Genomic DNA, 27980 nt, shown 5'->3' with positions numbered 1-27980 from the left:
CGATGCCTCCTCCCATCTGGTTGGCGGTGCGGTCCCTCCGGGTGATCTTGTAGCCCTCTGGGATGGCGATGGCGATGTCGGGCGCTGAAGAGGCGTTCATCCAGGTCTCCGTGAGGAAGGCAACGTCCGGGGCTGTGGTGTCTAGGAGGTTCCAGAGTTCGATGGCGTGTCTGTGGACGGAGCGGGTGTTGAGCAGGATGCACTTGAGGTGGTTGCTGCTGGTGTTCGGCTTGGCCGGTGCTGGTGGCGGGCAGGTCCGGATGCAGGTGAACTTGCAGGCGTGGCAGCTGAAGAGTCCGTGGGTGCGTCGTGGGGTGGCTCGGTAGCATCCAGGGATTCGGCCGGTGTTGAGTGCGATGAGGGTGGCGGCGGTGTACGTCAGGCGGGTCGGCCGGGGTCCTCGAGGGCCAGGGGTCCTGGCACTGGGCGCGGTCCAGGCGCGGACGGGCGTAGACGGGCTTACCTTTGGTGCGCCTTCGGCGCACAATCGGCGCGCCCGCTGCGCGTGACCGCTGCGCGTTCGCACGGTCGCCATATATGGCGAAGTGCGCGGGGGGGCGGAGCAGCTGGGAGGCGGGAGCGGGGAGGGTACAGAAGGAAAAAAGGGGCGGGGTTAGCGGTGGTGGCGGGGAGGGAGGGCGAAGGGCGGCAAAAAGCGGCGAAACAGGAAGGAAAATACAAAATTAGCAAACAGGCAATACAGATAGACAAGAGAACACTTTTAAACAGTCAAAACAACAGGGGCAGGATAGGCGAGCACGGACCACGCCGCTCGAAGGAAGGGGGCGTGGTCACGCGGCGTCAGCGAGGCAGTCAGGCAGGGAGGGCACACGCAGCAGCTGGTGGCCGTGCGGCGCGGGGGTGTCCTAGAGCTAGGTGCAGATTCAGAGTGCAGATTCAGAGTGCAGATTCAGAGTGCAGAGTGCAGATTCAGAGTGCAGAGTGCAGATTCAGAGTGCAGAGTGCAGATTCAGAGTGCAGAGTGCAGATTCAGAGTGCAGATTCAGAGTGCAGATTCAGAGTGCAGATTCAGAGTGCAGATTCAGAGTGCAGAGTGCAGATTCAGAGTGCAGATTCAGAGTGCAGAGTGCAGATTCAGAGTGCAGATTCAGAGTGCAGGTGCAGAGTGCAGATTCAGAGTGCAGAGTGCAGATTCAGAGTGCAGATTCAGAGTGCAGATTCAGAGTGCAGAGTCAGAGTGCAGATTCAGAGTGCAGATTCAGAGTGCAGATTCAGAGTGCAGAGTCAGAGTGCAGATTCAGAGTGCAGATTCAGAGTGCAGATTCAGAGTGCAGATTCAGAGTGCAGAGTGCAGATTCAGAGTGCAGATTCAGAGTGCAGATTCAGAGTGCAGAGTGCAGATTCAGAGTGCAGAGTGCAGATTCAGAGTGCAGATTCAGAGTGCAGAGTGCAGAGTGCAGATTCAGAGTGCAGATTCAGAGTGCAGAGTGCAGATTCAGAGTGCAGATTCAGAGTGCAGAGTGCAGATTCAGAGTGCAGATTCAGAGTGCAGAGTGCAGATTCAGAGTGCAGAGTGCAGATTCAGAGTGCAGAGTGCAGATTCAGAGTGCAGATTCAGAGTGCAGATTCAGAGTGCAGATTCAGAGTGCAGATTCAGAGTGCAGATTCAGAGTGCAGATTCAGAGTGCAGAGTGCAGATTCAGAGTGCAGAGTGCAGATTCAGAGTGCAGAGTGCAGATTCAGAGTGCAGAGTGCAGATTCAAAGTGCAGATTCAGAGTGCAGATTCAGAGTGCAGATTCAGAGTGCAGAGTGCAGATTCAGAGTGCAGATTCAGAGTGCAGAGTGCAGAGTGCAGATTCAGAGTGCAGAGTGCAGATTCAGAGTGCAGATTCAGAGTGCAGAGTGCAGATTCAGAGTGCAGATTCAGAGTGCAGAGTGCAGATTCAGAGTGCAGAGTGCAGATACAGAGTGCAGATTCAGAGTGCAGAGTGCAGATTCAGAGTGCAGAGTGCAGATACAGAGTGCAGATTCAGAGTGCAGATTCAGAGTGCAGATTCAGAGTGCAGATTCAGAGTGCAGATTCAGAGTGCAGATTCAGAGTGCAGAGTGCAGATTCAGAGTGCAGATTCAGAGTGCAGAGTCAGAGTGCAGATTCAGAGTGCAGATTCAGAGTGCAGATTCAGAGTGCAGATTCAGAGTGCAGATTCAGAGTGCAGATTCAGAGTGCAGATTCAGAGTGCAGATTCAGAGTGCAGATTCAGAGTGCAGATTCAGAGTGCAGAGTTCAGAGTGCAGAGTTCAGAGTGCAGAGTGCAGATTCAGAGTGCAGATTCAGAGTGCAGATTCAGAGTGCAGAGTGCAGATTCAGAGTGCAGAGTGCAGATTCAGAGTGCAGAGTGCACAGTGCAGATTCAGAGTGCAGATTCAGAGTGCAGATTCAGAGTGCAGATTCAGAGTGCAGAGTGCAGATTCAGAGTGCAGATTCAGAGTGCAGATTCAGAGTGCAGATTCAGAGTGCAGAGTGCAGATTCAGAGTGCAGATTCAGAGTGCAGAGTGCAGATTCAGAGTGCAGGGTGCAGATTCAGAGTGCAGATTCAGAGTGCAGATTCAGAGTGCAGAGTGCAGATTCAGAGTGCAGATTCAGAGCGCAGAGTGCAGATTCAGAGTGCAGATTCAGAGTGCAGATTCAGAGTGCAGAGTGCAGATTCAGAGTGCAGAGTGCAGATTCAGAGTGCAGAGTGCAGGTGCAGAGTGCAGAGTGCAGATTCAGAGTGCAGATTCAGAGTGCAGAGTGCAGATTCAGAGTGCAGAGTGCAGATTCAGAGTGCAGAGTGCAGATTCAGAGTGCAGATTCAGAGTGCAGAGTGCAGATTCAGAGTGCAGATTCAGAGTGCAGATTCAGAGTGCAGATTCAGAGTGCAGATTCAGAGTGCAGATTCAGAGTGCAGAGTGCAGATTCAGAGTGCAGATTCAGAGTGCAGATTCAGAGTGCAGATTCAGAGTGCAGATTCAGAGTGCAGAGTGCAGATTCAGAGTGCAGAGTGCAGATTCAGAGTGCAGAGTGCAGATTCAGAGTGCAGATTCAGAGTGCAGATTCAGAGTGCAGAGTGCAGATTCAGAGTGCAGATTCAGAGTGCAGATTCAGAGTGCAGAGTGCAGATTCAGAGTGCAGATTCAGAGTGCAGAGTGCAGATTCAGAGTGCAGATTCAGAGTGCAGATTCAGAGTGCAGAGTGCAGATTCAGAGTGCAGATTCAGAGTGCAGAGTGCAGATTCAGAGTGCAGAGTGCAGATTCAGAGTGCAGAGTGCAGATTCAGAGTGCAGAGTGCAGATTCAGAGTGCAGAGTGCAGATTCAGAGTGCCGAGTGCAGATTCAGAGTGCAGATTCAGAGTGCAGAGTGCAGAGTGCAGATTCAGAGTGCAGATTCAGAGTGCAGAGTGCAGATTCAGAGTGCAGAGTGCAGATTCAGAGTGCAGAGTGCAGATTCAGAGTGCAGAGTGCAGATTCAGAGTGCCGAGTGCAGATTCAGAGTGCAGATTCAGAGTGCAGAGTGCAGAGTGCAGATTCAGAGTGCAGATTCAGAGTGCAGAGTGCAGATTCAGAGTGCAGAGTGCAGATTCAGAGTGCAGAGTGCAGATTCAGAGTGCAGAGTGCAGATTCAGAGTGCAGAGGGCAGATACAGAGTGCAGATTCAGAGTGCAGATTCAGAGTGCAGAGTGCAGATTCAGAGTGCAGAGTGCAGATTCAGAGTGCAGATTCAGAGTGCAGAGTGCAGATTCAGAGTGCAGATTCAGAGTGCAGATTCAGAGTGCAGAGTGCAGATTCAGAGTGCAGAGTGCAGATTCAGAGTGCAGAGTTCAGAGTGCAGATTCAGAGTGCAGATTCAGAGTGCAGATTCAGAGTGCAGATTCAGAGTGCAGAGTGCAGATTCAGAGTGCAGAGTGCAGATTCAGAGTGCAGATTCAGAGTGCAGATTCAGAGTGCAGAGTGCAGATTCAGAGTGCAGATTCAGAGTGCAGATTCAGAGTGCAGATTCAGAGTGCAGATTCAGAGTGCAGATTCAGAGTGCAGATTCAGAGTGCAGATTCAGAGTGCAGAGTGCAGATTCAGAGTGCAGATTCAGAGTGCAGAGTGCAGATTCAGAGTGCAGAGTGCAGATTCAGAGTGCAGATTCAGAGTGCAGATTCAGAGTGCAGATTCAGAGTGCAGAGTGCAGATTCAGAGTGCAGAGTGCAGATTCAGAGTGCAGATTCAGAGTGCAGATTCAGAGTGCAGATTCAGAGTGCAGATTCAGAGTGCAGATTCAGAGTGCAGATTCAGAGTGCAGATTCAGAGTGCAGATTCAGAGTGCAGATTCAGAGTGCAGATTCAGAGTGCAGAGTGCAGATTCAGAGTGCAGAGTGCAGATTCAGAGTGCAGAGTGCAGATTCAGAGTGCAGAGTGCAGATTCAGAGTGCAGATTCAGAGTGCAGATTCAGAGTGCAGATTCAGAGTGCAGATTCAGAGTGCAGATTCAGAGTGGAGATTCAGAATGCAGATTCAGAGTGCAGAGTGCAGATTCAGAGTGCAGAGTGCAGAGTGCAGATTCAGAGTGCAGAGTGCAGATTCAGAGTGCAGAGTGCAGATTCAGAGTGCAGAGTGCAGATTCAGAGTGCAGAGTGGAGATTCAGAGTGCAGAGTGGAGATTCAGAGTGCAGATTCAGAGTGCAGATTCAGAGTGCAGAGTGCAGATTCAGAGTGCAGAGTGCAGAGTGCAGAGTGCAGAGTGCAGAGTGCAGATTCAGAGTGCAGATTCAGAGTGCAGATTCAGAGTGCAGATTCAGAGTGCAGATTCAGAGTGCAGATTCAGAGTGCAGAGTGCAGATTCAGAGTGCAGATTCAGAGTGCAGAGTGCAGATTCAGAGTGCAGAGTGCAGATTCAGAGTGCAGAGTGCAGATTCAGAGTGCAGATTCAGAGTGCAGATTCAGAGTGCAGATTCAGAGTGCAGATTCAGAGTGCAGAGTGCAGAGTGCAGATTCAGAGTGCAGATTCAGAGTGCAGATTCAGAGTGCAGATTCAGAGTGCAGAGTGCATATTCAGAGTGCAGAGTGCATATTCAGAGTGCAGAGTGCAGATTCAGAGTGCAGATTCAAAGTGCAGATTCAGAGTGCAGAGTGCAGAGTGCAGAGTGCAGAGTGCAGATTCAGAGTGCAGATTCAGAGTGCAGATTCAGAGTGCAGATTCAGAGTGCAGATTCAGAGTGCAGATTCAGAATGCAGATTCAGAGTGCAGAGTGCAGATTCAGAGTGCAGAGTGCAGAGTGCAGATTCAGAGTGCAGAGTGCAGATTCAGAGTGCAGAGTGCAGATTCAGAGTGCAGAGTGCAGATTCAGAGTGCAGAGTGGAGATTCAGAGTGCAGAGTGGAGATTCAGAGTGCAGATTCAGAGTGCAGAGTGCAGATTCAGAGTGCAGAGTGCAGATTCAGAGTGCAGAGTGCAGAGTGCAGAGTGCAGAGTGCAGATTCAGAGTGCAGATTCAGAGTGCAGATTCAGAGTGCAGATTCAGAGTGCAGATTCAGAGTGCAGAGTGCAGATTCAGAGTGCAGATTCAGAGTGCAGAGTGCAGATTCAGAGTGCAGAGTGCAGATTCAGAGTGCAGAGTGCAGATTCAGAGTGCAGATTCAGAGTGCAGATTCAGAGTGCAGATTCAGAGTGCAGATTCAGAGTGCAGATTCAGAGTGCAGATTCAGAGTGCAGATTCAGAGTGCAGATTCAGAGTGCAGATTCAGAGTGCAGAGTGCAGAGTGCAGATTCAGAGTGCAGATTCAGAGTGCAGATTCAGAGTGCAGATTCAGAGTGCAGAGTGCATATTCAGAGTGCATATTCAGAGTGCAGAGTGCAGATTCAGAGTGCAGATTCAAAGTGCAGATTCAGAGTGCAGAGTGCAGAGTTCAGAGTGCAGAGTGCAGATTCAGAGTGCAGATTCAGAGTGCAGAGTGCAGATTCAGAGTGCAGAGTGCAGATTCAGAGTGCAGAGTGCAGATTCAGAGTGCAGAGTGCAGATTCAGAGTGCAGATTCAGAGTGCTGAGTGCATAGTGCAGATTCAGAGTGCAGAGTGCAGATTCAGAGTGCAGATTCAGAGTGCAGATTCAGAGTGCAGAGTGCAGATTCAGAGTGCAGATTCAGAGTGCAGATTCAGAGTGCAGATTCAGAGTGCAGATTCAGAGTGCAGATTCAGAGTGCAGATTCAGAGTGCAGATTGCAGAGTGCAGAGTGCAGATTCAGAGTGCAGAGTGCAGAGTCAGAGTGCAGATTCAGAGTGCAGATTCAGAGTGCAGATTCAGAGTGCAGATTCAGAGTGCAGAGTGCAGATTCAGAGTGCAGATTCAGAGTGCAGATTCAGAGTGCAGATTCAGAGTGCAGATTCAGAGTGCAGAGTGCAGATTCAGAGTGCAGATTCAGAGTGCAGATTCAGAGTGCAGAGTGCAGATTCAGAGTGCAGATTCAGAGTGCAGATTCAGAGTGCAGATTCAGAGTGCAGATTCAGAGTGCAGATTCAGAGTGCAGATTCAGAGTGCAGATTCAGAGTGCAGATTCAGAGTGCAGAGTCAGAGTGCAGAGTCAGAGTGCAGATTCAGAGTGCAGATTCAGAGTGCAGAGTGCAGATTCAGAGTGCAGATTCAGAGTGCAGATTCAGAGTGCAGATTCAGAGTGCAGATTCAGAGTGCAGAGTGCAGATTCAGAGTGCAGATTCAGAGTGCAGATTCAGAGTGCAGAGTGCAGATTCAGAGTGCAGATTCAGAGTGCAGAGTGCAGATTCAGAGTGCAGATTCAGAGTGCAGAGTGCAGATTCAGAGTGCAGAGTGCAGATTCAGAGTGCAGAGTGCAGATTCAGAGTGCAGATTCAGAGTGCAGATTCAGAGTGCAGATTCAGAGTGCAGATTCAGAGTGCAGATTCAGAGTGCAGAGTGCAGATTCAGAGTGCAGATTCAGAGTGCAGATTCAGAGTGCAGAGTGCAGATTCAGAGTGCAGAGTGCAGATTCAGAGTGCAGAGTGCAGATTCAGAGTGCAGATTCAGAGTGCAGATTCAGAGTGCAGAGTGCAGATTCAGAGTGCAGATTCAGAGTGCAGAGTGCAGATTCAGAGTGCAGATTCAGAGTGCAGATTCAGAGTGCAGATTCAGAGTGCAGATTCAGAGTGCAGATTCAGAGTGCAGATTCAGAGTGCAGATTCAGAGTGCAGATTCAGAGTGCAGATTCAGAGTGCAGATTCAGAGTGCAGATTCAGAGTGCAGATTCAGAGTGCAGATTCAGAGTGCAGATTCAGAGTGCAGATTGCAGAGTGCAGAGTGCAGAGTCAGAGTGCAGATTCAGAGTGCAGATTCAGAGTGCAGATTCAGAGTGCAGATTCAGAGTGCAGATTCAGAGTGCAGATTCAGAGTGCAGATTCAGAGTGCAGATTCAGAGTGCAGATTCAGAGTGCAGAGTGCAGATTCAGAGTGCAGATTCAGAGTGCAGAGTGCAGATTCAGAGTGCAGAGTGCAGATTCAGAGTGCAGATTCAGAGTGCAGAGTGCAGATTCAGAGTGCATGTAGGAAATGAGACCCCCGGCCGGCCAGGACTTGCACCCCAGCCAGTCAGAGACCACCACTCCTATGTAAAATCGACCCCTGCTCGCCCTCTAGGTAACGCGGCGCGGGCAGCCAGGCCTAACTCGGAGGGCATGTGAATCATTTGCGCACGCACCCACCAACAACAACATCCCCGACCTCCCACAAAAGGAACTCCACACCATATATATATAAAAATAGTTTCTGTATTAAGCAGGACACATAGGAACATACATTGTACAAGGTGCCAGGGGCACGGGCAGGGGCTACAGGGAAGAAGGTACAGCGCAGGGCCAAGGGACCACTGCTAGGAATCACATACAGGGGACATCTGGTATTCAGAGGGGGGGCGAAGGAGGTCAAGGTACACAACATACAGGAGCACCGGTAGAGGTGCAACATAGAATACTTGTAGGGATCACTCTAGCCTTAGTCCATAGTCATCCACAGGCCAGCGGGCCTTTCTAGGGCAAGGGGCCCAGAGTCTCAATGTTCATGGCAGGGAGCCCAGGGCAAACCTAAACGTAGCAGTTACCCACTAAGTGCTGGGCAACTGAGGGACGTCGTGTGGGCCTCGCTGACCCTGGGGACAAGGAGTGCCAACTGGAGGAGCCACTCGGGCTCGAGAACGAGGGGGGCATTGGCACAGTGGAGCCACGCAGGGCTTAAGAGATGATCGGGGCCCAAGGCGGAGCCTCGCCGGGCTCGGGAGTAAAGGGGGCCAAAGGGGGAGCCTCGCCGGGCTCAGAGGAAAGGGGGGCCCAAGGTGGAGCCTCGCCGGGCTCAGGGGAAAAGGGGGGCCCAAGGTGGAGCCTCGCCGGGCTCAGAGGAAAAGGGGGCCCAAGGGGGAGCCTCGCCGGGCTCAGAGGAAAGGGGGGGCCCAAGGGGGAGCCTCGCCGGGCTCAGAGGTAAGGGGGGCCCCAGGGGGAGCCTCGCTGGGCTCAGGCCATTAGTAGGGCAGGTGGAGTCCCCCCTCGGGGGACTCGGCTTCGTGGGAGGCCCCACGGGCCTCAGGGCACAACCAGGGATTCACTCGAGGGGAGGGGCGGACACCGACAACGTGTCCCGACGCCCCTCCTCTCCATTGCTGGCCGCAGCACTCACCGGGTCAGGTGCGCCGGTCTCCTTTGCTGCGCCAGCCTTCTCCTTGTGCTCCGGGGCTCTCTCTCTCTCGGGGGCCCCGGGGGAGGTCAGCAGCTTTACGGGGGTATCGCAGGAGCGCGGAGTGGGCTCCCGCCGCTCCTGCTTCGTCGTCCTTCTTCGGCCGGCCTCTCTCCTTCTCTTGGGCCGGCAGCCAATCACGGCGCGGCCTGGGGGATGACGCTAGTGGGGAATCCCGGGCCGGCAGCCAATACCAGCGCGGCCCGGGGATGACATCACTAGAGTCCCGGGCGGCGGCGGTGAACTCGGGGGAAATCGACGAGGAGTGGGCTCCCTCGTAAGGCACAAGGGCAGAGAATAAGGCGAGGTAGGCACTCGCTGGGGGGTGTCGAATCCTGGTAGCGCGGTGCAGACGCCGGGTGAGCCCGGCTTGTTGAATATAGCGCTACCAGCGATCGTGCAGGAGGGAAGCACCCCAAAGCGGTAGGGGGCAGGGAACAGCGCTTCCAGGCGCTGGGCAGAAGGGACAGCGCTCCCCCAGCGCTAGATGCGGGTTATCCAAGTCCATCGGTAGTCCAGGACCTCAGGGGGGGCCCAGCAGCGCCGAGAAGGGGGAAAGGGCCATCCTCAGTCCAGGAGTAGGGCAGGGCCCAGGGAGGCACGCCACCCCTGAGCCCCAGCAGCAACAGCTCCGGGTAGATTCAAGTTGAGAACAAGAACAAGTCCAGAGTGTCACAGCACCCTTTTTATACACACATTCTTGGTCTGAAGGGGCAGGCAGGGGGAGAACCAGCTGGAACTGGTTATGGGGGGATTCTTTACACTGGCCAGGCTAGGAACATCAGCCGTACCCCAGGGGGTGGAGCCAGCATTGTCTGGGGAAAACCCAGCCTCATTCATGACACTCAAACCAGACAGTCAATCCACAAGCAGACCCAGGCTCACTCCTCCCCTCACATCAGCATGCTAAACACTCCATTCACCACCGGGGCAGACCCTCCCAGATCCTGGGAGCCAGGCTCACCAGCCAGCCCCGGCCAATCATACTCCAGGCACATATTCCACAAATATGCCAACTTCCAAAAGGGGGACTTCTACACTAGACACACTCATACCTCATATACCGTTGCGCAGCATTCAATCTCACGAGTTCATACATACCAGACTTGACCCTGCACACCCTACGCACCGGGAACTACCGAGGACTCATCCATTCCCCATGCATTCCTATGGAAGGGTAGGTCGCTCTCTCCTCACACTCACTCAGAGGGGAAATCACCCTCCCCAGGTTACATATACCATAAAAACTTCAGGGGCGGACCTGCCAGATGGGCCACGTCCAACACATGCCCCTCCCAGCCCAAACGCCGGGTAGACCAATCACTACCGTGATGGACTTCCCTGCTGCAGGGCGGTAGAACATGGACGTGGCTCGCGCTACCGAGACACCCTCCAGTTCGACGCCTACCTGGGCCGATAGACACACACAGGCTAAAAATCAAGAAAAATAAAAAAATAAAAAAAAATAAGAAAGACATAGGTCCAACCAGGCCACCCCCCTGGCACGCCTTAGTTGTCCGTGACTAGGACCAGGCCCTAGGCCACCCAGATACCACTGGTCCCTGCAAATCCGAAGTGGGGGGTGGTAACCCCGGGCCCACAATAGCCCTTCTCCACTCCCTTTCTCAGGGTAGCCACGACTACCACTGTTCCTTCCACCTAGGGTCCACACCCTCAGGCTTGCCAGAGGTCACGGGCAAGAATGCCCCACCCTACCTCTACTTCTGAGGTTCCGCGTTCTCCCAGGAGAAACACCCTCAGAACACACTTTCCTAACAGTCTTGGAACTTCCTTCCTCCACTGGTCTTCCACCTGGGAACTAAGCGTTCAGCTCTCCCCAAGGCAAGCCGCGGCCGAGCCAGCAGGTCTTCCTTGTCCGGGATACAACTCAACATAAATTCGACAAAACGAGCCGCGGCAGTACTAGCCGGTCTCAAGGTTCAGCTCTCCCCAAGGCAAGCCGCGGCCGAGCCAGCAGGTCTTCCTTGTCTGGGATACAACTAACATGAATTCAACAAAACGAGCCGCGGCCGTGCCAGCAGGTCTCGAGGTTCAGCTCTCCCCAAGGCAAGCCGCGGCCGAGCCAGCAGGTCTTCCTTGTCCGGGATACAACTACCATAACTTTAACAAAACGAGCTGCAGCAGTGCCAGCAGGTCTCAAGGTTCAGCTCTCCCCAAGGCAAGCCGCGGCCGAGCCAGCAGGTCTTCCTTGTCCGGGATACAACTTAACATAAATTCAGCCAGGGCGACACCTGACGCCTAAACCACATTCAGTGGGGTACGGAACGCATGATGCATCAAACACAATTAGCATCAGGATAAGGAAGGACAAGATTAACGTTGATTCAGCAAGCTCCCCATCCCAGAGAACTTATACTCCATTACTCAGCATACCTCAACATTCATGCACATACCGTTCCCTAGACTGGTAGGACAGTTTTCCACCGCCCCTGATTCCTCAGCCTGACCCTCGGGGCACAGGTACCATTACTCTAGGGCGGGGACAAGGACCATACATATTTGAACTCAATTTTGCAACCACCACTGGATCCCACCCTTCTGGTGAATCCAGAAAACCATATTACACTAGGGAGATGATTTACCCTCCCAAGCTAGGGACACCTAACTCTCAGCATACATGTACATTTTTTTCTACAGAACAGATATTTAAGTAACCCTTAAAACTTTTCCACAGGACGGGTATTTCTAACAATCTTTAACATTTTTCACAGACATTTTTTTAGCAACCTGACCTGACCCTATGTGGCACAGGTATCATTATTCTAAGGAATGGACAGGGACCATATACATTGAACATAATTATGCTGCCACCACTGGATCCCACCCTTCTGGTGAATCCAGAAAACCATATTACACTAGGGAGATGATTTACCCTCCCAAGCTAGGGACACCTAACTCTCAGCATACATGTACATTTTTTTCTACAGAACAGATATTTAAGTAACCCTTAAAACTTTCCACAGGACGGGTATTTCTAACAATCTTTAACATTTTTCATAGACATTTTTTAGCAACCTGACCTGACCCTATGTGGCACAGGTATCATTATTCTAAGGAATGGACAGGGACCATATACATTGAACATAATTATGCTGCCACCACTGGATCCCACCCTTCCGGTGAGTCCAGAAAACACATTGTACTAGGGAGTTGATCTACCCTCCCTAGCTAGGGCCATCTAACCAGAACACATCTTTCATAGGACGGACATTTACGTAAACTCTTAAAACAATAATCTCTTTTCTTTGCGACCATTTACAATACAGAGTTTTGTAGGGAGGCCAGTTATCATTGTGGTACTGCGCAAACACAAGTCCGGATCCCACCGCTAGCCACCAGTGTAGGAAATGAGACCCCCGGCCGGCCAGGACTTGCACCCCAGCCAGTCAGAGACCACCACTCCTATGTAAAATCGACCCCTGCTCGCCCTCTAGGTAACGCGGCGCGGGCAGCCAGGCCTAACTCGGAGGGCATGTGAATCATTTGCGCACGCACCCACCAACAACAACATCCCCGACCTCCCACAAAAGGAACTCCACACCATATATATATAAAAATAGTTTCTGTATTAAGCAGGACACATAGGAACATACATTGTACAAGGTGCCAGGGGCACGGGCAGGGGCTACAGGGAAGAAGGTACAGCGCAGGGCCAAGGGACCACTGCTAGGAATCACATACAGGGGACATCTGGTATTCAGAGGGGGGGCGAAGGAGGTCAAGGTACACAACATACAGGAGCACCGGTAGAGGTGCAACATAGAATACTTGTAGGGATCACTCTAGCCTTAGTCCATAGTCATCCACAGGCCAGCGGGCCTTTCTAGGGCAAGGGGCCCAGAGTCTCAATGTTCATGGCAGGGAGCCCAGGGCAAACCTAAACGTAGCAGTTACCCACTAAGTGCTGGGCAACTGAGGGACGTCGTGTGGGCCTCGCTGACCCTGGGGACAAGGAGTGCCAACTGGAGGAGCCACTCGGGCTCGAGAACGAGGGGGGCATTGGCACAGTGGAGCCACGCAGGGCTTAAGAGATGATCGGGGCCCAAGGCGGAGCCTCGCCGGGCTCGGGAGTAAAGGGGGCCAAAGGGGGAGCCTCGCCGGGCTCAGAGGAAAGGGGGGCCCAAGGTGGAGCCTCGCCGGGCTCAGGGGAAAAGGGGGGGCCCAAGGTGGAGCCTCGCCGGGCTCAGAGGAAAAGGGGGCCCAAGGGGGAGCCTCGCCGGGCTCAGAGGAAAGGGGGGGCCCAAGGGGGAGCCTCGCCGGGCTCAGAGGTAAGGGGGGCCCCAGGGGGAGCCTCGCTGGGCTCAGGCCATTAGTAGGGCAGGTGGAGTCCCCCCTCGGGGGACTCGGCTTCGTGGGAGGCCCCACGGGCCTCAGGGCACAACCAGGGATTCACTCGAGGGGAGGGGCGGACACCGACAACGTGTCCCGACGCCCCTCCTCTCCATTGCTGGCCGCAGCACTCACCGGGTCAGGTGCGCCGGTCTCCTTTGCTGCGCCAGCCTTCTCCTTGTGCTCCGGGGCTCTCTCTCTCTCGGGGGCCCCGGGGGAGGTCAGCAGCTTTACGGGGGTATCGCAGGAGCGCGGAGTGGGCTCCCGCCGCTCCTGCTTCGTCGTCCTTCTTCGGCCGGCCTCTCTCCTTCTCTTGGGCCGGCAGCCAATCACGGCGCGGCCTGGGGGATGACGCTAGTGGGGAATCCCGGGCCGGCAGCCAATACCAGCGCGGCCCGGGGATGACATCACTAGAGTCCCGGGCGGCGGCGGTGAACTCGGGGGAAATCGACGAGGAGTGGGCTCCCTCGTAAGGCACAAGGGCAGAGAATAAGGCGAGGTAGGCACTCGCTGGGGGGTGTCGAATCCTGGTAGCGCGGTGCAGACGCCGGGTGAGCCCGGCTTGTTGAATATAGCGCTACCAGCGATCGTGCAGGAGGGAAGCACCCCAAAGCGGTAGGGGGCAGGGAACAGCGCTTCCAGGCGCTGGGCAGAAGGGACAGCGCTCCCCCAGCGCTAGATGCGGGTTATCCAAGTCCATCGGTAGTCCAGGACCTCAGGGGGGGCCCAGCAGCGCCGAGAAGGGGGAAAGGGCCATCCTCAGTCCAGGAGTAGGGCAGGGCCCAGGGAGGCACGCCACCCCTGAGCCCCAGCAGCAACAGCTCCGGGTAGATTCAAGTTGAGAACAAGAACAAGTCCAGAGTGTCACAGCACCCTTTTTATACACACATTCTTGGTCTGAAGGGGCAGGCAGGGGGAGAACCAGCTGGAACTGGTTATGGGGGGATTCTTTACACTGGCCAGGCTAGGAACATCAGCCGTACCCCAGGGGGTGGAGCCAGCATTGTCTGGGGAAAACCCAGCCTCATTCATGACACTCAAACCAGACAGTCAATCCACAAGCAGACCCAGGCTCACTCCTCCCCTCACATCAGCATGCTAAACACTCCATTCACCACCGGGGCAGACCCTCCCAGATCCTGGGAGCCAGGCTCACCAGCCAGCCCCGGCCAATCATACTCCAGGCACATATTCCACAAATATGCCAACTTCCAAAAGGGGGACTTCTACACTAGACACACTCATACCTCATATACCGTTGCGCAGCATTCAATCTCACGAGTTCATACATACCAGACTTGACCCTGCACACCCTACGCACCGGGAACTACCGAGGACTCATCCATTCCCCATGCATTCCTATGGAAGGGTAGGTCGCTCTCTCCTCACACTCACTCAGAGGGGAAATCACCCTCCCCAGGTTACATATACCATAAAAACTTCAGGGGCGGACCTGCCAGATGGGCCACGTCCAACAGTGCAGATTCAGAGTGCAGAGTGCAGATTCAGAGTGCAGATTCAGAGTGCAGATTCAGAGTGCAGATTCAGAGTGCAGATTCAGAGTGCAGATTCAGAGTGCAGATTCAGAGTGCAGATTCAGAGTGCAGAGTGCAGATTCAGAGTGCAGATTCAGAGTGCAGATTCAGAGTGCAGATTCAGAGTGCAGATTCAGAGTGCAGATTCAGAGTGCAGAGTGCAGATTCAGAGTGCAGAGTGCAGATTCAGAGTGCAGAGTGCAGATTCAGAGTGCAGATTCAGAGTGCAGATTCAGAGTGCAGATTCAGAGTGCAGAGTGCAGATTCAGAGTGCAGATTCAGAGTGCAGATTCAGAGTGCAGAGTGCAGATTCAGAGTGCAGAGTGCAGATTCAGAGTGCAGATTCAGAGTGCAGAGTGCAGATTCAGAGTGCAGATTCAGAGTGCAGAGTGCAGATTCAGAGTGCAGATACAGAGTGCAGATTCAGAGTGCAGATTCAGAGTGCAGATTCAGAGTGCAGAGTGCAGATTCAGAGTGCAGAGTGCAGATTCATAGTGCAGATTCAGAGTGCAGAGTGCAGATTCAGAGTGCAGATTCAGAGTGCAGAGTGCAGATTCAGAGTGCAGATTCGGAGTGCAGATTCACAGTGCAGAGTGCAGATTCAGAGTGCAGATTCAGAGTGCAGATTCAGAGTGCAGATTCAGAGTGCAGATTCAGAGTGCAGATTCAGAGTGCAGATTCAGAGTTCAGAGTGCAGAGTGCAGATTCAGAGTGCAGATTCAGAGTGCAGAGTGCAGATTCAGAGTGCAGAGTGCAGATTCAGAGTGCAGATTCAGAGTGCAGAGTGCAGATTCAGAGTGCAGAGTGCAGAGTGCAGAGTGCAGATTCAGAGTGCAGATTCAGAGTGCAGATTCAGAGTGCAGAGTGCAGATTCAGAGTGCAGATTCAGAGTGCAGATTCAGAGTGCAGATTCAGAGTGCAGAGTGCAGATTCAGAGTGCAGAGTGCAGATTTAGAGTGCAGAGTGCAGATTCAGAGTGCAGAGTGCAGATTCAGAGTGCAGATTCAGAGTGCAGATTCAGAGTGCAGAGTGCAGATTCAGAGTGCAGAGTGCAGATTCAGAGTGCAGATTCAGAGTGCAGATTCAGAGTGCAGAGTGCAGATTCAGAGTGCAGAGTGCAGATTCAGAGTGCAGATTCAGAGTGCAGAGTGCAGATTCAGAGTGCAGATTCAGAGTGCAGAGTGCAGATTCAGAGTGCAGATTCAGAGTGCAGATTCAGAGTGCAGATTCAGAGTGCAGAGTGCAGGTGCAGAGTGCAGATTCAGAGTGCAGATTCAGAGTGCAGATTCAGAGTGCAGATTCAGAGTGCAGATTCAGAGTGGAGATTCAGAGTGGAGATGCAGAGTGCAGAGTGCAGATTCAGAGTGCAGAGTGCAGATTCAGAGTGCAGAGTGCAGAGTGCAGATTCAGAGTGCAGAGTGCAGATTCAGAGTGCAGATTCAGAGTGCAGAGTGGAGATTCAGAGTGCAGATTCAGAGTGCGGAGTGCAGATTCAGAGTGCAGAGTGCAGATTCAGAGTGCAGAGTGCAGATTCAGAGTGCAGAGTGCAGATTCAGAGTGCAGATTCAGAGTGCAGAGTGCAGATTCAGAGTGCAGAGTGCAGATTCAGAGTGCAGATTCAGAGTGCAGAGTGCAGATTCAGAGTGCAGATTCAGAGTGCAGATTCAGAGTGCAGAGTGCATATTCAGAGTGCATAGTCAGAGTGCAGAGTGCAGATTCAGAGTGCAGATTCAAAGTGCAGATTCAGAGTGCAGATTCAGAGTGCAGATTCAGAGTGCAGATTCAGAGTGCAGAGTGCAGATTCAGAGTGCAGAGTGCAGATTCAGAGTGCAGAGTGCAGAGTGCAGATTCAGAGTGCAGAGTGCAGAGTGCAGAGTGCAGATTCAGAGTGCAGAGTGCAGATTCAGAGTGCAGAGTGCATAGTGCAGATTCAGAGTGCAGAGTGCAGATTCAGAGTGCAGAGTGCAGATTCAGAGTGCAGAGTGCAGATTCAGAGTGCAGATTCAGAGTGCAGATTCAGAGTGCAGATGCAGAGTGCAGATGCAGAGTGCAGAGTGCAGATTCAGAGTGCAGAGTGCAGATTCAGAGTGCAGATTCAGAGTGCAGAGTGCAGAGTGCAGAGTGCAGATTCAGAGTGCAGAGTGCAGAGTGCAGATTCAGAGTGCAGATTCAGAGTGCAGATTCAGAGTGCAGATTCAGAGTGCAGATTCAGAGTGCAGATTCAGAGTGCAGAGTGCAGATTCAGAGTGCAGAGTGCAGATTCAGAGTGCAGATTCAGAGTGAAGATTTAGAGTGCAGATTCAGAGTGCAGAGTGCAGAGTGCAGATTCAGAGTGCAGATTCAGAGTGCAGATTCAGAGTGCAGAGTGCAGATTCAGAGTGCAGATTCAGAGTGCAGAGTGCAGATTCAGAGTGCAGAGTGCAGATTCAGAGTGCAGATTGTGTGGGTGACTATGTGTGTGTGGGTGGCTTTGCGTGTGTGGCTCTGTGTGGGTGTAAAATGCAATAGGTCATGCATTTGCCAGCGATTAAGCTATTGGCATTGTAAATGACAAGGCCATTTATTTAACGATTACGCTATTGGCAAGGTAAATGACAATGCCATTTATTTATGTTTAAAAAAAAACACATAAATAAAAATAATGTCAAGAGCAATGCCAATAGCTCTAACTTTAACAAAGGCAAAACCATTGCATTGTAAATGCTTGTTATAAACTGTCCTTTCCAATAGCAGCAAGATCCAGTCGGTTCATGAACAAAACAGAGCACCAGATTCAGGCTTTGTGGGCGGCCTCCTGTGAATAGTCCTTGAATATAGGGTAATGTCTTCATTTCCCAAGACGCCCGACTCTGAACGGTCAGCAGATGGCTTTTGCCGAGTGTCAGATTTTAGAGAAAGGTGCCTGGGCGCTTACTCTTTTCTAGGGTTTCCTGGTTCTGAATCTATTTATTTCAAATCCCTTTGAGGGGAGGGTCAGTGGGTTCAAAACTTGTCGAGCCTAGTGCTTAGCGGTGTTTACAGGCTTTTGCATCATAAAAATACGGGGACAGTGGATGTAAGTTGCTTTATTTCCTTCCTCACTCGTTCATTAATAATATTGTCAGTACAATACCTGACCTACAGGCAGCGCAGCTCACAAACACGGACAAGGTTTGCTGCTTTGTGCTTTCGAGCGACGTTTATTGCAGTTTATAGCTATAGTGCCATTATCAGCAACTTTCCCTACCCACCGTCTGAGCATGCCAGAATAAATAAATACACAAGACAACTTTGTTATGGGAAAATATTGCAGCAGGTTTATTCCATACAACAGTATGCAATATGGTGGGTTATCTTACAGGCGTGTCTGGCGTAAAGAGGACGCGAGAGAGGTGGGGGGTGGGGGTATAAGTACCCTCCCCCAACCTCAGGTCGCCAGAAGTGATGCGCCTTGCACGCCAAGATGACCGATTCCTTTTAGAGTCCAACCCTTAGTCAGTGGGTGGCGTTTGTGCCCAAATGGCACTAACAGGCCGCCCATTGGAATGGCCCCCTGGGGGGCCGCGGACAGCAGAAAAACTTTGATTTTCTGAGTTAATGTAGGTCGGAAAAACAGACGTATGGCTCCTTCTGAGCTCGCACCTGGGCACTGAAGAGGTCCATGATGATCCTAATTCATAACTTTCCAAAATGTCCCCCCAGCAGACTCTCAGAGAATGATGATCACGCCATGGTTTTGATGCTTACCCTAGATTAACATCCGGTTCACAGTTCAGCTGTAAACCTGCTTACACCCCCACAAAGCAGCTAAGGCTGATCTTAATACAGACAGGTGATTCATGCCCCTGAAATGTCAGAGACGAGTAATAGAGAAAGGCCCCCAGGTCCAGAGACCTCGGGCATGGTCTGGTACAGAGTAACCACACTTCTTTAATTTAAAAGAGAGACTACCTGCACTTCTCAGCAGGGCTTTAAGTGGGATGAAAAAACATAGGGGGGGGGGTCTCTAAAAGGTGCGTGGCCAATATAATAAAGGGCGTGGCTTAAAACACATAAGCTAAAAATCTGTAACGTAACGTCATACCTACAACAAGTCAGGACTATTGGATTTGTCAATGGTTGTTAGTTGCCTAAGATAAATAAGTAGCAACTATGGCTTGAATATAATATTGAAAAAGCTTCCACTTAAAGCCCTGGTGACACCACGACGAAGTTGCTGCTCCTGAGTTTCAAAAAGAGAAGGGAAATCCAGAGAGAAAATGACTCTCTTTAAAGCATTTCCTTACCCGTACAACGCTCACCTGGCATGACGTCATGCTGTAGCTGATCCACTTGTGAGAAGTGAGCAGTGTGAGCAGAGCAGTGGTCGAAGTGGGGGAAAAAAAGTAGGGGAACTGTGGGTGGAGCATCAGGGGGCAGGAATAATGAGGGTTGGGTCAGTGGGCGGAGTCAGAAGTGTGGCTAGAAAGAGCAAAACATCCCAATTTTTACTACGTTTGGCATTTCACTGATGAGTTACAGCTTATAACGCTATTCAATGCAACCTATAGATACACTTTTATCCAAGTGCACTGTGCCATTTTGTCAGCCTAGCTCCAACATAGGCACCCTTGCACCATGGCGCAAGGGTACCTCCGTTGCATGCAGGATTGTTTTTGTGCAGGAAGGGGCACCTTCCTGCACAAAAACAATCCAGAGAGGCTTTTAACTATTTCTATGTGTGCTGCACATATAGATAAAGGGAAAAACAGGGAGAAATGAAGATATTTCTACTTGTTGTGCCTCCCTTGGGGAGGCGTAAGATTTTGATGCAGTTCCAGGTTTACCATTCATTGTGAATAAAAACGGAAGAGTTGAGTGGGAACACCCACTGAAACACCTCCCTTGTGCAGAGTAAGACAAAGCAGCAATTTGCACTGTGTCGCATTACTCCATATTTATGAAACCATTCAAAGCCATGCAAAGTGGCTTCGTGTGGCTTCATAAATATGACTTGCAGATTCGTGTAGTGCATTTACTACTTTCCCCGGTGCAAGCATGACGTAAGGACCTCATAAATATGCCCCTCAGTTTGGTGTGTACAAATCCCGGATTGCCGATCCCATGTGAGTTGCCATACTACTGCTGGAACAAGGCCAATGAGGCACTAATGGGTGCGGCGGACTGGCCTCAAGGGACCTGTGACCTCAGTGACAAAGTCTCTGCTGATCTAGGGTGTGCTGCTTTGAAGGCATACCCGCAAGACTGGAGGTGAACTTCAGTATGGATTGTGGTAGACAGACCTTCAAGTTAACCCACACTTGCCCCAGGTAGGGTCCACCTGCTGGTGCTAAGAGACCAGGCTTCTGTGGTCTGGAAACAAATGTGGGATCACACTGCTTCACCTCCCAGCAGGTTCGCCCCTAGACATCATGGTAAATGCAGTTCGCCAAGCGTGTGTACTTGCAAAGTCTCTCGAGTGTTTCACCAGGTAGGTGCAGATTAGTGCTGGCCATCTCTAGACATGTGTTTCTGGGTTATTATCCGTCATCAGTAGAGATTAGGCAATTTGAATGTATGGGGTTGCTGAGCAGGCTGCCAAAGTATTCTCGGGTCACAGTACCTCTCCAGGCGCGCAGGTGCCTTTCCCTCGAGCCGCTTTGAGCTGGCGAGCTCGTGGAGAGGCACCTGCGCGCCTGGAGAGGTACTGTGACCCGAGAAGACTTTGGCAGCCTGCTCAGCAACCCCAAATATTTTCATGCCTAATCTCTATTTATGACTAATAATAATCCAGAAACACGTGTTTAGAGATGGCCAGCATTTATCTGCACCAACCTGGTGAAACACTCGAAATAATTTTTGTGCAAGTACACAAGCTTGATGAACTGCATCTACCATAATGCTTAGGGGCGAACCCGCTGGGAGGTGAAGCAGTGTGATCCCACATTTGTTTCCGGCTTCTGTGGTCTAGCGGGGGAATGTTCTCCCTCAGGAGAATGGTCTGGTGGACTGTTCATGAAGCCTGATTCCCCAGTTCCAAATTTGGTAGTGTTGGCGATAGTGCCACATCCTCTCCCCCTGAGCACCTTTCTACCCCACTGAGAGACACTTGCACTGCCTTCAGCTACAACCCAATTGTGCTCCTGTATAAACACCTTAATGTGTCTCAATTCAAATTATGCATTGCTTGAAAAAAAGTAACATCATCCTGGAAAAAGCAAACACTCATAGGCAATGCAAGATGCATTTTTGAAATGAAGAAGTAGGGGAACAGACTTAGTTAAATTTAAAAAGTAGGAGCACGCCGTGCCCTTCCGATCCCGCCCACTTCGACCACTGATCATGCCGCCTATTAAGTTTTGCATGAGGGTCTATTTTGCGCCCCAAAGGTAAATTTCATCATCACACATTAAATTCCTTGAGTCATGGATGTCCTGAAAACAAACCCTTCCTCTTGGTTTTTTTCACTGCAGAAGGTTCTTAATTTACAATCCAAGCTAGACCTGTTGGATTTGCCAGTGCTTGTTTATGGAGATCCGTTATTTATATAACTCTTAATCCTGGAGGGGGTGGAGTGCAAGGATCCTGGCTGTTTCCCAAGCACCCACATGTTTAGGTAGATTAAGGAAGCAGGGCATGGGAAGATGATACATAATATAACATTTGCTCAGGATTACAGAATTACTGAATGTGAACAAATGGGGAAATTGGGCTTTGGACTAGTTTACATATTTCGCAGTTGGCAGTGCATCTGTCCCCCCCACCACACACACACCTCACACTTGTGTGCAGATTCCTCCGGGTAGGAGAGGGCTATTGTTTGGGCAAGGGGTTCATTTTACGCATTCATTTAGTTTATGGTCAATGGTTAAAAAGACCGATGTGGTAAAAATATTTCAGTTTTGTTGCATCAAGTGAATGGTGAATAAGTCCATGGAGCAATAAAGACCCGATGGGGGAGTGCAGGCTGCAGCCCCCCCCCCGTAGGATTTTTTGGGGTTAAATGAAATATAACAAGTTTTGTCTAGATGACAATGTACATAATATCACCAAAAACGCATAATGCCAGAGGCGAGAGGAGACTTGATGTAAACTCAGAGCTTTAAGTAGAAGGGTGGGTAAGCCATCTCAGAATGTGGGCAAAAAGACTCGACATTTATATACTGTCACAGCTAGCTGAAGTCTGCTTCGGGGCTCGTGTTATAAGGGCTGGTATAAAAATTAAGCCGCCTGGCAGAGAACCAGTTTTTGTTTCCCCAGTGGGTATCTGTAGTTACTTGGGTAGAAGGCACCGGTCCAGCATCTTTTAGGAAAACAGCTGATAAGACATTAAACATTTTCCACAGGGTTTTTAAACAAGCATTTGCAATGCAATAGGTCTCGCATTAGGAAAGTGTGAGCTATTGGTATTTTAAATTACACATTTTTTTAATATGTGTCGGCTTTGAAAATATCTAAGTTAATAGCATCATTATTCACAAAGCCAATAGCTTACACTTTCCTAATGCGAGTCCTATTGGCTATGGAAATGCTTGTTGGCAGCAAGCAAGGACAGTGCTGTTGTGGTGGTTGGGCCGAGTGATGATGTGGTGGTTGGGCCGAGTGATGATGTGGCGGTGTCCCCCGAGTGATGATGTGGCGGTGTCCCCCGAGTGATGATGTGGCGGTGTCCCCCGAGTGATGATGTGGCGGTGTCCCCCGAGTGATGATGTGGCGGTGTCCCCCGAGTGATGATGTGGCGGAGTTGGAGGGTGGAGTTGGAGGGTGGAGTTGGAGGGTGGAGTTGGACTTGCATTTCTCATTTAACGAAAAAAAATCTAATTTAACCAAAGATACTGAAAATGTAACACTCAGATATCACTAGTTGCGTGCCACGCCTGACTAATTAAATTAAGTGCCTGCATTAAAAACGAGCATTGACAAAGCCAATAGACCTGGTGTTAATGCCCCAACACACACAGAGTCCGGTTCCTGTGTCACTTGCACAATTGCGCATGTTTTATGAGCGCCTGGGAGAAGCGGAAATGAACCTTGCCAAAAAGTTTGGACGTACAGCAAGGAAAGAGTGATTACACGTCTTGCTGCATAATTTGAAAATCGTTCTTTCAGGAAGTGCATGGTTTCTTCTTAGGACAAGTTTCCAAATGTGATATTTTTCTTGATTTATTTATACTAGCGAAAATGGCATAAACCACGTAAGAAAACATATCTTATGATAGATATGGGGCTGTGTGAGAGTTGTCAGAAATGCTACATAGGTGTGCCTGAATGTATTATGTACGTTCACATCGCTAAATGAGTTTCATCGGCTGACTTGCAGAACAAGAAAAGGAAGGGGCTGCAGCCTCGGCTCCTGGGCTCCGGGCTGTAGCGCTGGAGTGCCCTGTCTGCTGTTTTGCCCGTGGACTGAAGGATAGGACGGGGGAGGGGGCAGGCGCTGGGGGATGGTCCTGTAAACGAGCGGTGGAATAAGAATCCTATTGCTAAACTCAAACGTCATAGGGACATCACTAGGAGAGGTTGCTGTATCTTACGGTGATTTCCAAACCCATATTAGTGAAAGATAAGGTATTCCTGCACTGTGCTGTTTTATGCTGAACGCCGGGATTCGCAAGCCTCTGAGAATGAAGCTTTGCTAGATGTGACTCTTATGGATAAAAGTTGGACCGCTGTTGTGCTCTAGTCTAGGCAGCTTATCAGAATGTCCCTATTCCTTGCTCCGTAGTTGCGATGCATCATCTTGATGCAACTTTTTTTAAATAAAAAATATTTTCATGTGTGTATATGTTTCCGGCTATACACAACTGGGAAAATGTGGTTTGGAAGACATTTAATTTTTTCTTCACGTCTACGCCTTTCAAAAAGCAAAACTTGCATTTCTCATTTAACAAAAAAAAAATCTCCTAATTTAACCAAAGATACTGAAAATGTAACACTCCGATATCACTAGTTGCGTGCCACGCCTGACTAATTAAATTAAGTGCCTGCATTAACAAGCAATGTCCTGAGCAAATGGTGGGGGCCTGAAGCAGTGGAGTGGGAGAGGTGAGGGGGAGTCACGGGGAGATTAAGGGACAGAAGGCAAGCAGCCTTTGAAGAGCCAGAGTCACAGCCTGCAGCCGTGAATAAGTGAAGTGAATAATTAGGGGAGTAGAACTGGCAGGCTGATAGGCAGAAGGCTCAGGCAAGCTCGTGCACGAGGCGTGCACTTCCCAAAATCCGCTGGGGAGAGAAGTAGTGGTTTAGCTGCATTAGGGCTCTTTTTCCTATTCCTGCGGAATAGGAAAGGGGCGAGCCCTACAAATGCGCCAAGGTTTAGGCACAGTCTACTCTGCCACGAATTACTAATGTAGTCCTCTTCCTTTCCTTGTGGCAGCGTCCGTCTGGGTGAGCCCGAAAATAATGGGCAGATGGGGCCAAGGGCGGGGCTGCCAATGTATCCTGGTGTGACCATTGTATTGGTCACAGTGGGGGAAGATATGTGGCCTCCTCACTAAATGAGGCGTAAATCACTGCAGCAGCCGGGCCATCAGAGGTAGCTTTGTTTTTCGTGCGGATTGATTTCTCCTACAGTGTAGCCGGGCAGGCCCCTGCCCACAGATACAGAGGGGAAGGGGGAGGCAGTCCTGGCAACTGCAGCAGCCTTCCTCCATGTGCATCACACAAGGCTGGAGGATCCTGTAATATTTTTTATGTTCGGAGCATTCCTGCCGTCCTGGGACTTCATATTTGAAATGAAGAAGTAGGGGAACGGACTTAGTTAAATTTGAAAAGTAGGGGCATGCCGTGCCCTTCCGATCCCGCCCACTTCGACCCCTGCAACAGAGCACATCGATGTGCCTGCTGTCACTGCAGTCTGGAAAAAATATGAACCGCCTGTGCCAGGGCACAAAACAGAGCCCAGTAGAGACCCGTTTCGAGCCCCCCTTTCAAAAACTGAAAGTGCTTAGCACCGGTGAGACCCAGCCCACCTAAAGCCCTGCTTCTCAGCACTGCTGCAATCAGGGCTTTAACTGGGAGAGAAAAAGTGGTTGTGGGGGGTCTCTTTAAAGGGGCGTGGCCTATATAATTAAGCATGTGTGCAAGCATGTTAACTTTATTTCTGTGATTTCCATAGAGCGCCACCCGAACAGTATTTGGGTTCCTGTCTAAGCTTTCTGTTATTGCACCCAGATACATAATACAACGTAACCTAAAACCAGCCAGGACTGTTGGCTTTCTCAATGATTTTATTGTAAAGAATTAGTTTTGTGAAAATGTTCTGTGACACTGAATTAAACTTTTCTGAGGCATGTGAAAGGAGTAGTGGTCTTCATAGTGTCATAGCCTTTTTATTCACTCAATGCCAGACATCTATGCCATTTTTCCCTCCACATCCCCTCATCTCTTTCCTCTTCAGCACATTCTTTTCACTCGTCTTTTGATTGCACTTCCTCATGTCTCCTTCACTTCACTCCCCCAAACACACAACACACCCACCCACCTGTAAGCACATCATTTTCTTTTACCTTTCCTTTGTCAATATTTTGACAACTGTGTCCCTCCTTCCCACACATTTCACAGAATCAAAATTGCAACTGGAACAAGTGAACATTGTGCTGTGCGCTCTGTAGAGAGGCCAAGGATTGGATGATCATGTGTTCTGAAACCTTTCTAGCCCACAGACAGATTACCCTAAGGCTACTCAGTTCAAAGATTACACTATACAAGAGCACTAGGCTACGAAAAAAAGATACCGAAAGGCATCCTTCTGGAAGTAGCAAACGACTTCTGGAGTGCAAGATTAAGGTTAAGACAAACATGTGAAGCATAAACAGGAATTAAGTCGCTGATATGAATTACCTTACTGTTTTCACATCCATTATTCAAAGATCACTGAGTCGCTTTGCGTGCTAAGTTCAGGACGTGAACATTGGGCTCGAAAGGGACCCGTTTCAGTGTTAGCTTGTAATTACTACAGGATCTGAGAACCGGGTTGACCCGTCCCATATAAAGCTCTGGCTGCAATACAGTTAACGGGAGAGTACCAGCACTTCTGTGTTTCCGTTTCCTAAATAATTGGAAAGACACCTCAAAAGCAGCGCCACAAGCATGGCTCAACTGGGTCACGTTCTTAAGGGGGGCAGACAACATCACAGCAAAACACTCACCGAAAACACACAGGCAAGCTAACATGTGGGGATCCCTAGACCGGTACCTAACATCACATAAACCCCCATAGGCGCAGGACCGCAAGACCCAGACACTACAGAAGAGAAGCACGCTCCTGCGGACCATGCGCTCTTTCTTTTGACCACGACCTCTACTTCCCCCCCCTCCTCACTATTGTCCGGATGGACAATCGAACTTTTAACTTCCCCCCCCCCCCGGCGCTCCTCTCTTCCTCTCTTCCCCTCTTTTTCTCCCTTCTCCTTTCTCTGTCTTTTCCGCTCACGTATATTCCATGCTCCATGTAAATACATATTTTTTTTACTCAATAAAAAATTACAGAAATAAAAATAAAATAAAAAAAAGACTCGTCTCAATAACGTAGTAAGTGGCCCACCAGTTACTATTGGCCCGGAACATTCGTTTTTTATGAGAAGTGCTTAGAGATAGGGGCTGCAGTTCTAAAGTGTTGACGCAAGAGTACGCCAAAGACACTGCAGAGAAATGTAGGGGCATATTACCAACAACTAGCGATAATTATCGCTATGTTGGCTTAGCCGCAATATTTTTATCGCCGAGCTGCGGCGATTTTTATCGCTTAGGAACCTTGCTATTATCAAGGTTTATCTCCTAAGCGATAAAAATCGGCCGAAATGCATGAATATCGCTGAAAAGTCAGCGATATTCATGCTTTACCGAGCTAATGCTCTTGGCCATGTTATCCACCTACCATTGGATAACATGGCTAAGAACTGCTCTGGGGCAGGTGTTAGCTTTTGGAGATATTCGCGCTTAGCGCGAATATCTCCAAAAGTTGGTAATAGGAGATAGCGATGTTAGCGACTGTTTCCAGTCGCTAACATCTTGGCACGCCCACTTTGCATGTCATTAGTGATAAATTTCACTGACATGCAAAGCGGGGCCCAAGATGGTCGCTATCTCCTACTAGCTGTCGCTAACTGGCGTTAGCGACAGCTAGGTAATAGGGAGATAATTTTATCTCCGCTTTCTTGGCTTTTAAAGCCAAAAAAGCGGAGATAAACCCCCTTGATAATATGCCCCGTAGTCTTTCCCGCTTTCCTCTAAAGAGCAAATATTGTTACTTTTGTTGGTTACAATCACTGAGTTGAAAACCAGAAACCCTACCTGTAGCGTTGCTGCCGACGGCGGATCATCCCCTTGATGGCATTGCGCTTGAAGAATATAATTACCAAAATCAACACTGGCACCACCAGCAGAAAGACAATGAGCATGGCGTCTCGTAGCCGGTTATCTAAGAGAAAAGCAGAGAGAAATGAAAATACTGAGTTAATAATCTTTAAAAAGTGAGTCCGAGCTTCAGCAGTCAGAGTCATGGGGAGGGCAGGATGTAGAGCGTCAACTATCAACCAGGGTGAAACCTGCCTCCTCTGGAGAATGTCAGCCATCTTACTGGGCGCTTAAACTATACCTATCCAGGACCCACAAATGAGTGCTGCAGGTGCTCAGGACTGTGAGGACAAGGAGGACTAGAAATGGCAGGACCCAGGTGTCAGTTGTATGGTGAACACAGGGAACTGAAGACTGCGGGGGACAGGGATCAGGAATTTGTAAGATCCCCAGTTCAGGAATATGAAGGGCAGAGAGGAAACCAGTTTTAGGGGGGCAGAAAACAGCAGTCTGATGCCCACAGACCAGGACTCTTAGTGACTGAGCGTTTCATCCATGAACTGGGAGTCAGAGACACAGGGTCCGGGGTGGGGGGCGGGGTCTTGAGGCACAGATAGATTTTGATAAACTCACTAGTCTGAGGGACACAGGGAGAGGTAAGCAGTTTGGGGGACACAGGAAAATGAATGGAGTCTGAGGGAGACAGGGAATAGTAAGAGGTCTGATGGGCACAGAGAATGCAAAATATAAACAAGATATGCAGTTCCTAGTGAAAGCTATTAAAGAAACACTAGGTCGGATGTTTCCAAGGTACGGTAAGGATAATGCTCAAATAGGAGCACAGGCCCTCACACACCTGAATGGGTGTCATGCTTCATAATTGGACTAGTTCTTCGCTGGGTCGGTGCTGCAATAAGGGCATTAATGTGTGTAGAAAGCCGGAAAATCCAGTATTGTTCTTTCCTGAACGGTGTGTCCTTGCTCATGTGTTAGTAGGCCAATAATATAGTCCATTTTATGCAATCATGAGTGTGGCCAACAGTAGAAATTGGGTACATCTCTTGGTACTTGATTTTATGCAGCGTATGGTGCTGCGAAGTTCCATATTTCAATTCAATTCAATAA

At 50.2% G+C, this 27980-nt stretch overlaps 1 protein-coding gene across 1 annotated transcript in view; it reads right to left on the bottom strand.

The window, feature by feature from the left end:
* Positions 1 to 27980, bottom strand: part of LOC147712256 (disintegrin and metalloproteinase domain-containing protein 9-like) — a 1115055-nt gene that overhangs the window by 118728 nt on the left and 968347 nt on the right. The window contains exon 19 of the mRNA XM_086922984.1: positions 26853 to 26979. Within this exon, the coding sequence (XP_086779110.1) occupies positions 26853 to 26979 (127 nt within the window). The remainder of the gene's footprint in view (positions 1 to 26852; positions 26980 to 27980) is intronic.

Source organism: Lissotriton vulgaris, chromosome 5, assembly GCF_964263255.1.
Source record: "Lissotriton vulgaris chromosome 5, aLisVul1.2, whole genome shotgun sequence".
NCBI classification, from domain to species: domain Eukaryota; kingdom Metazoa; phylum Chordata; class Amphibia; order Caudata; family Salamandridae; genus Lissotriton; species Lissotriton vulgaris.
This window is presented reverse-complemented; position numbering and strand designations above follow the sequence as displayed.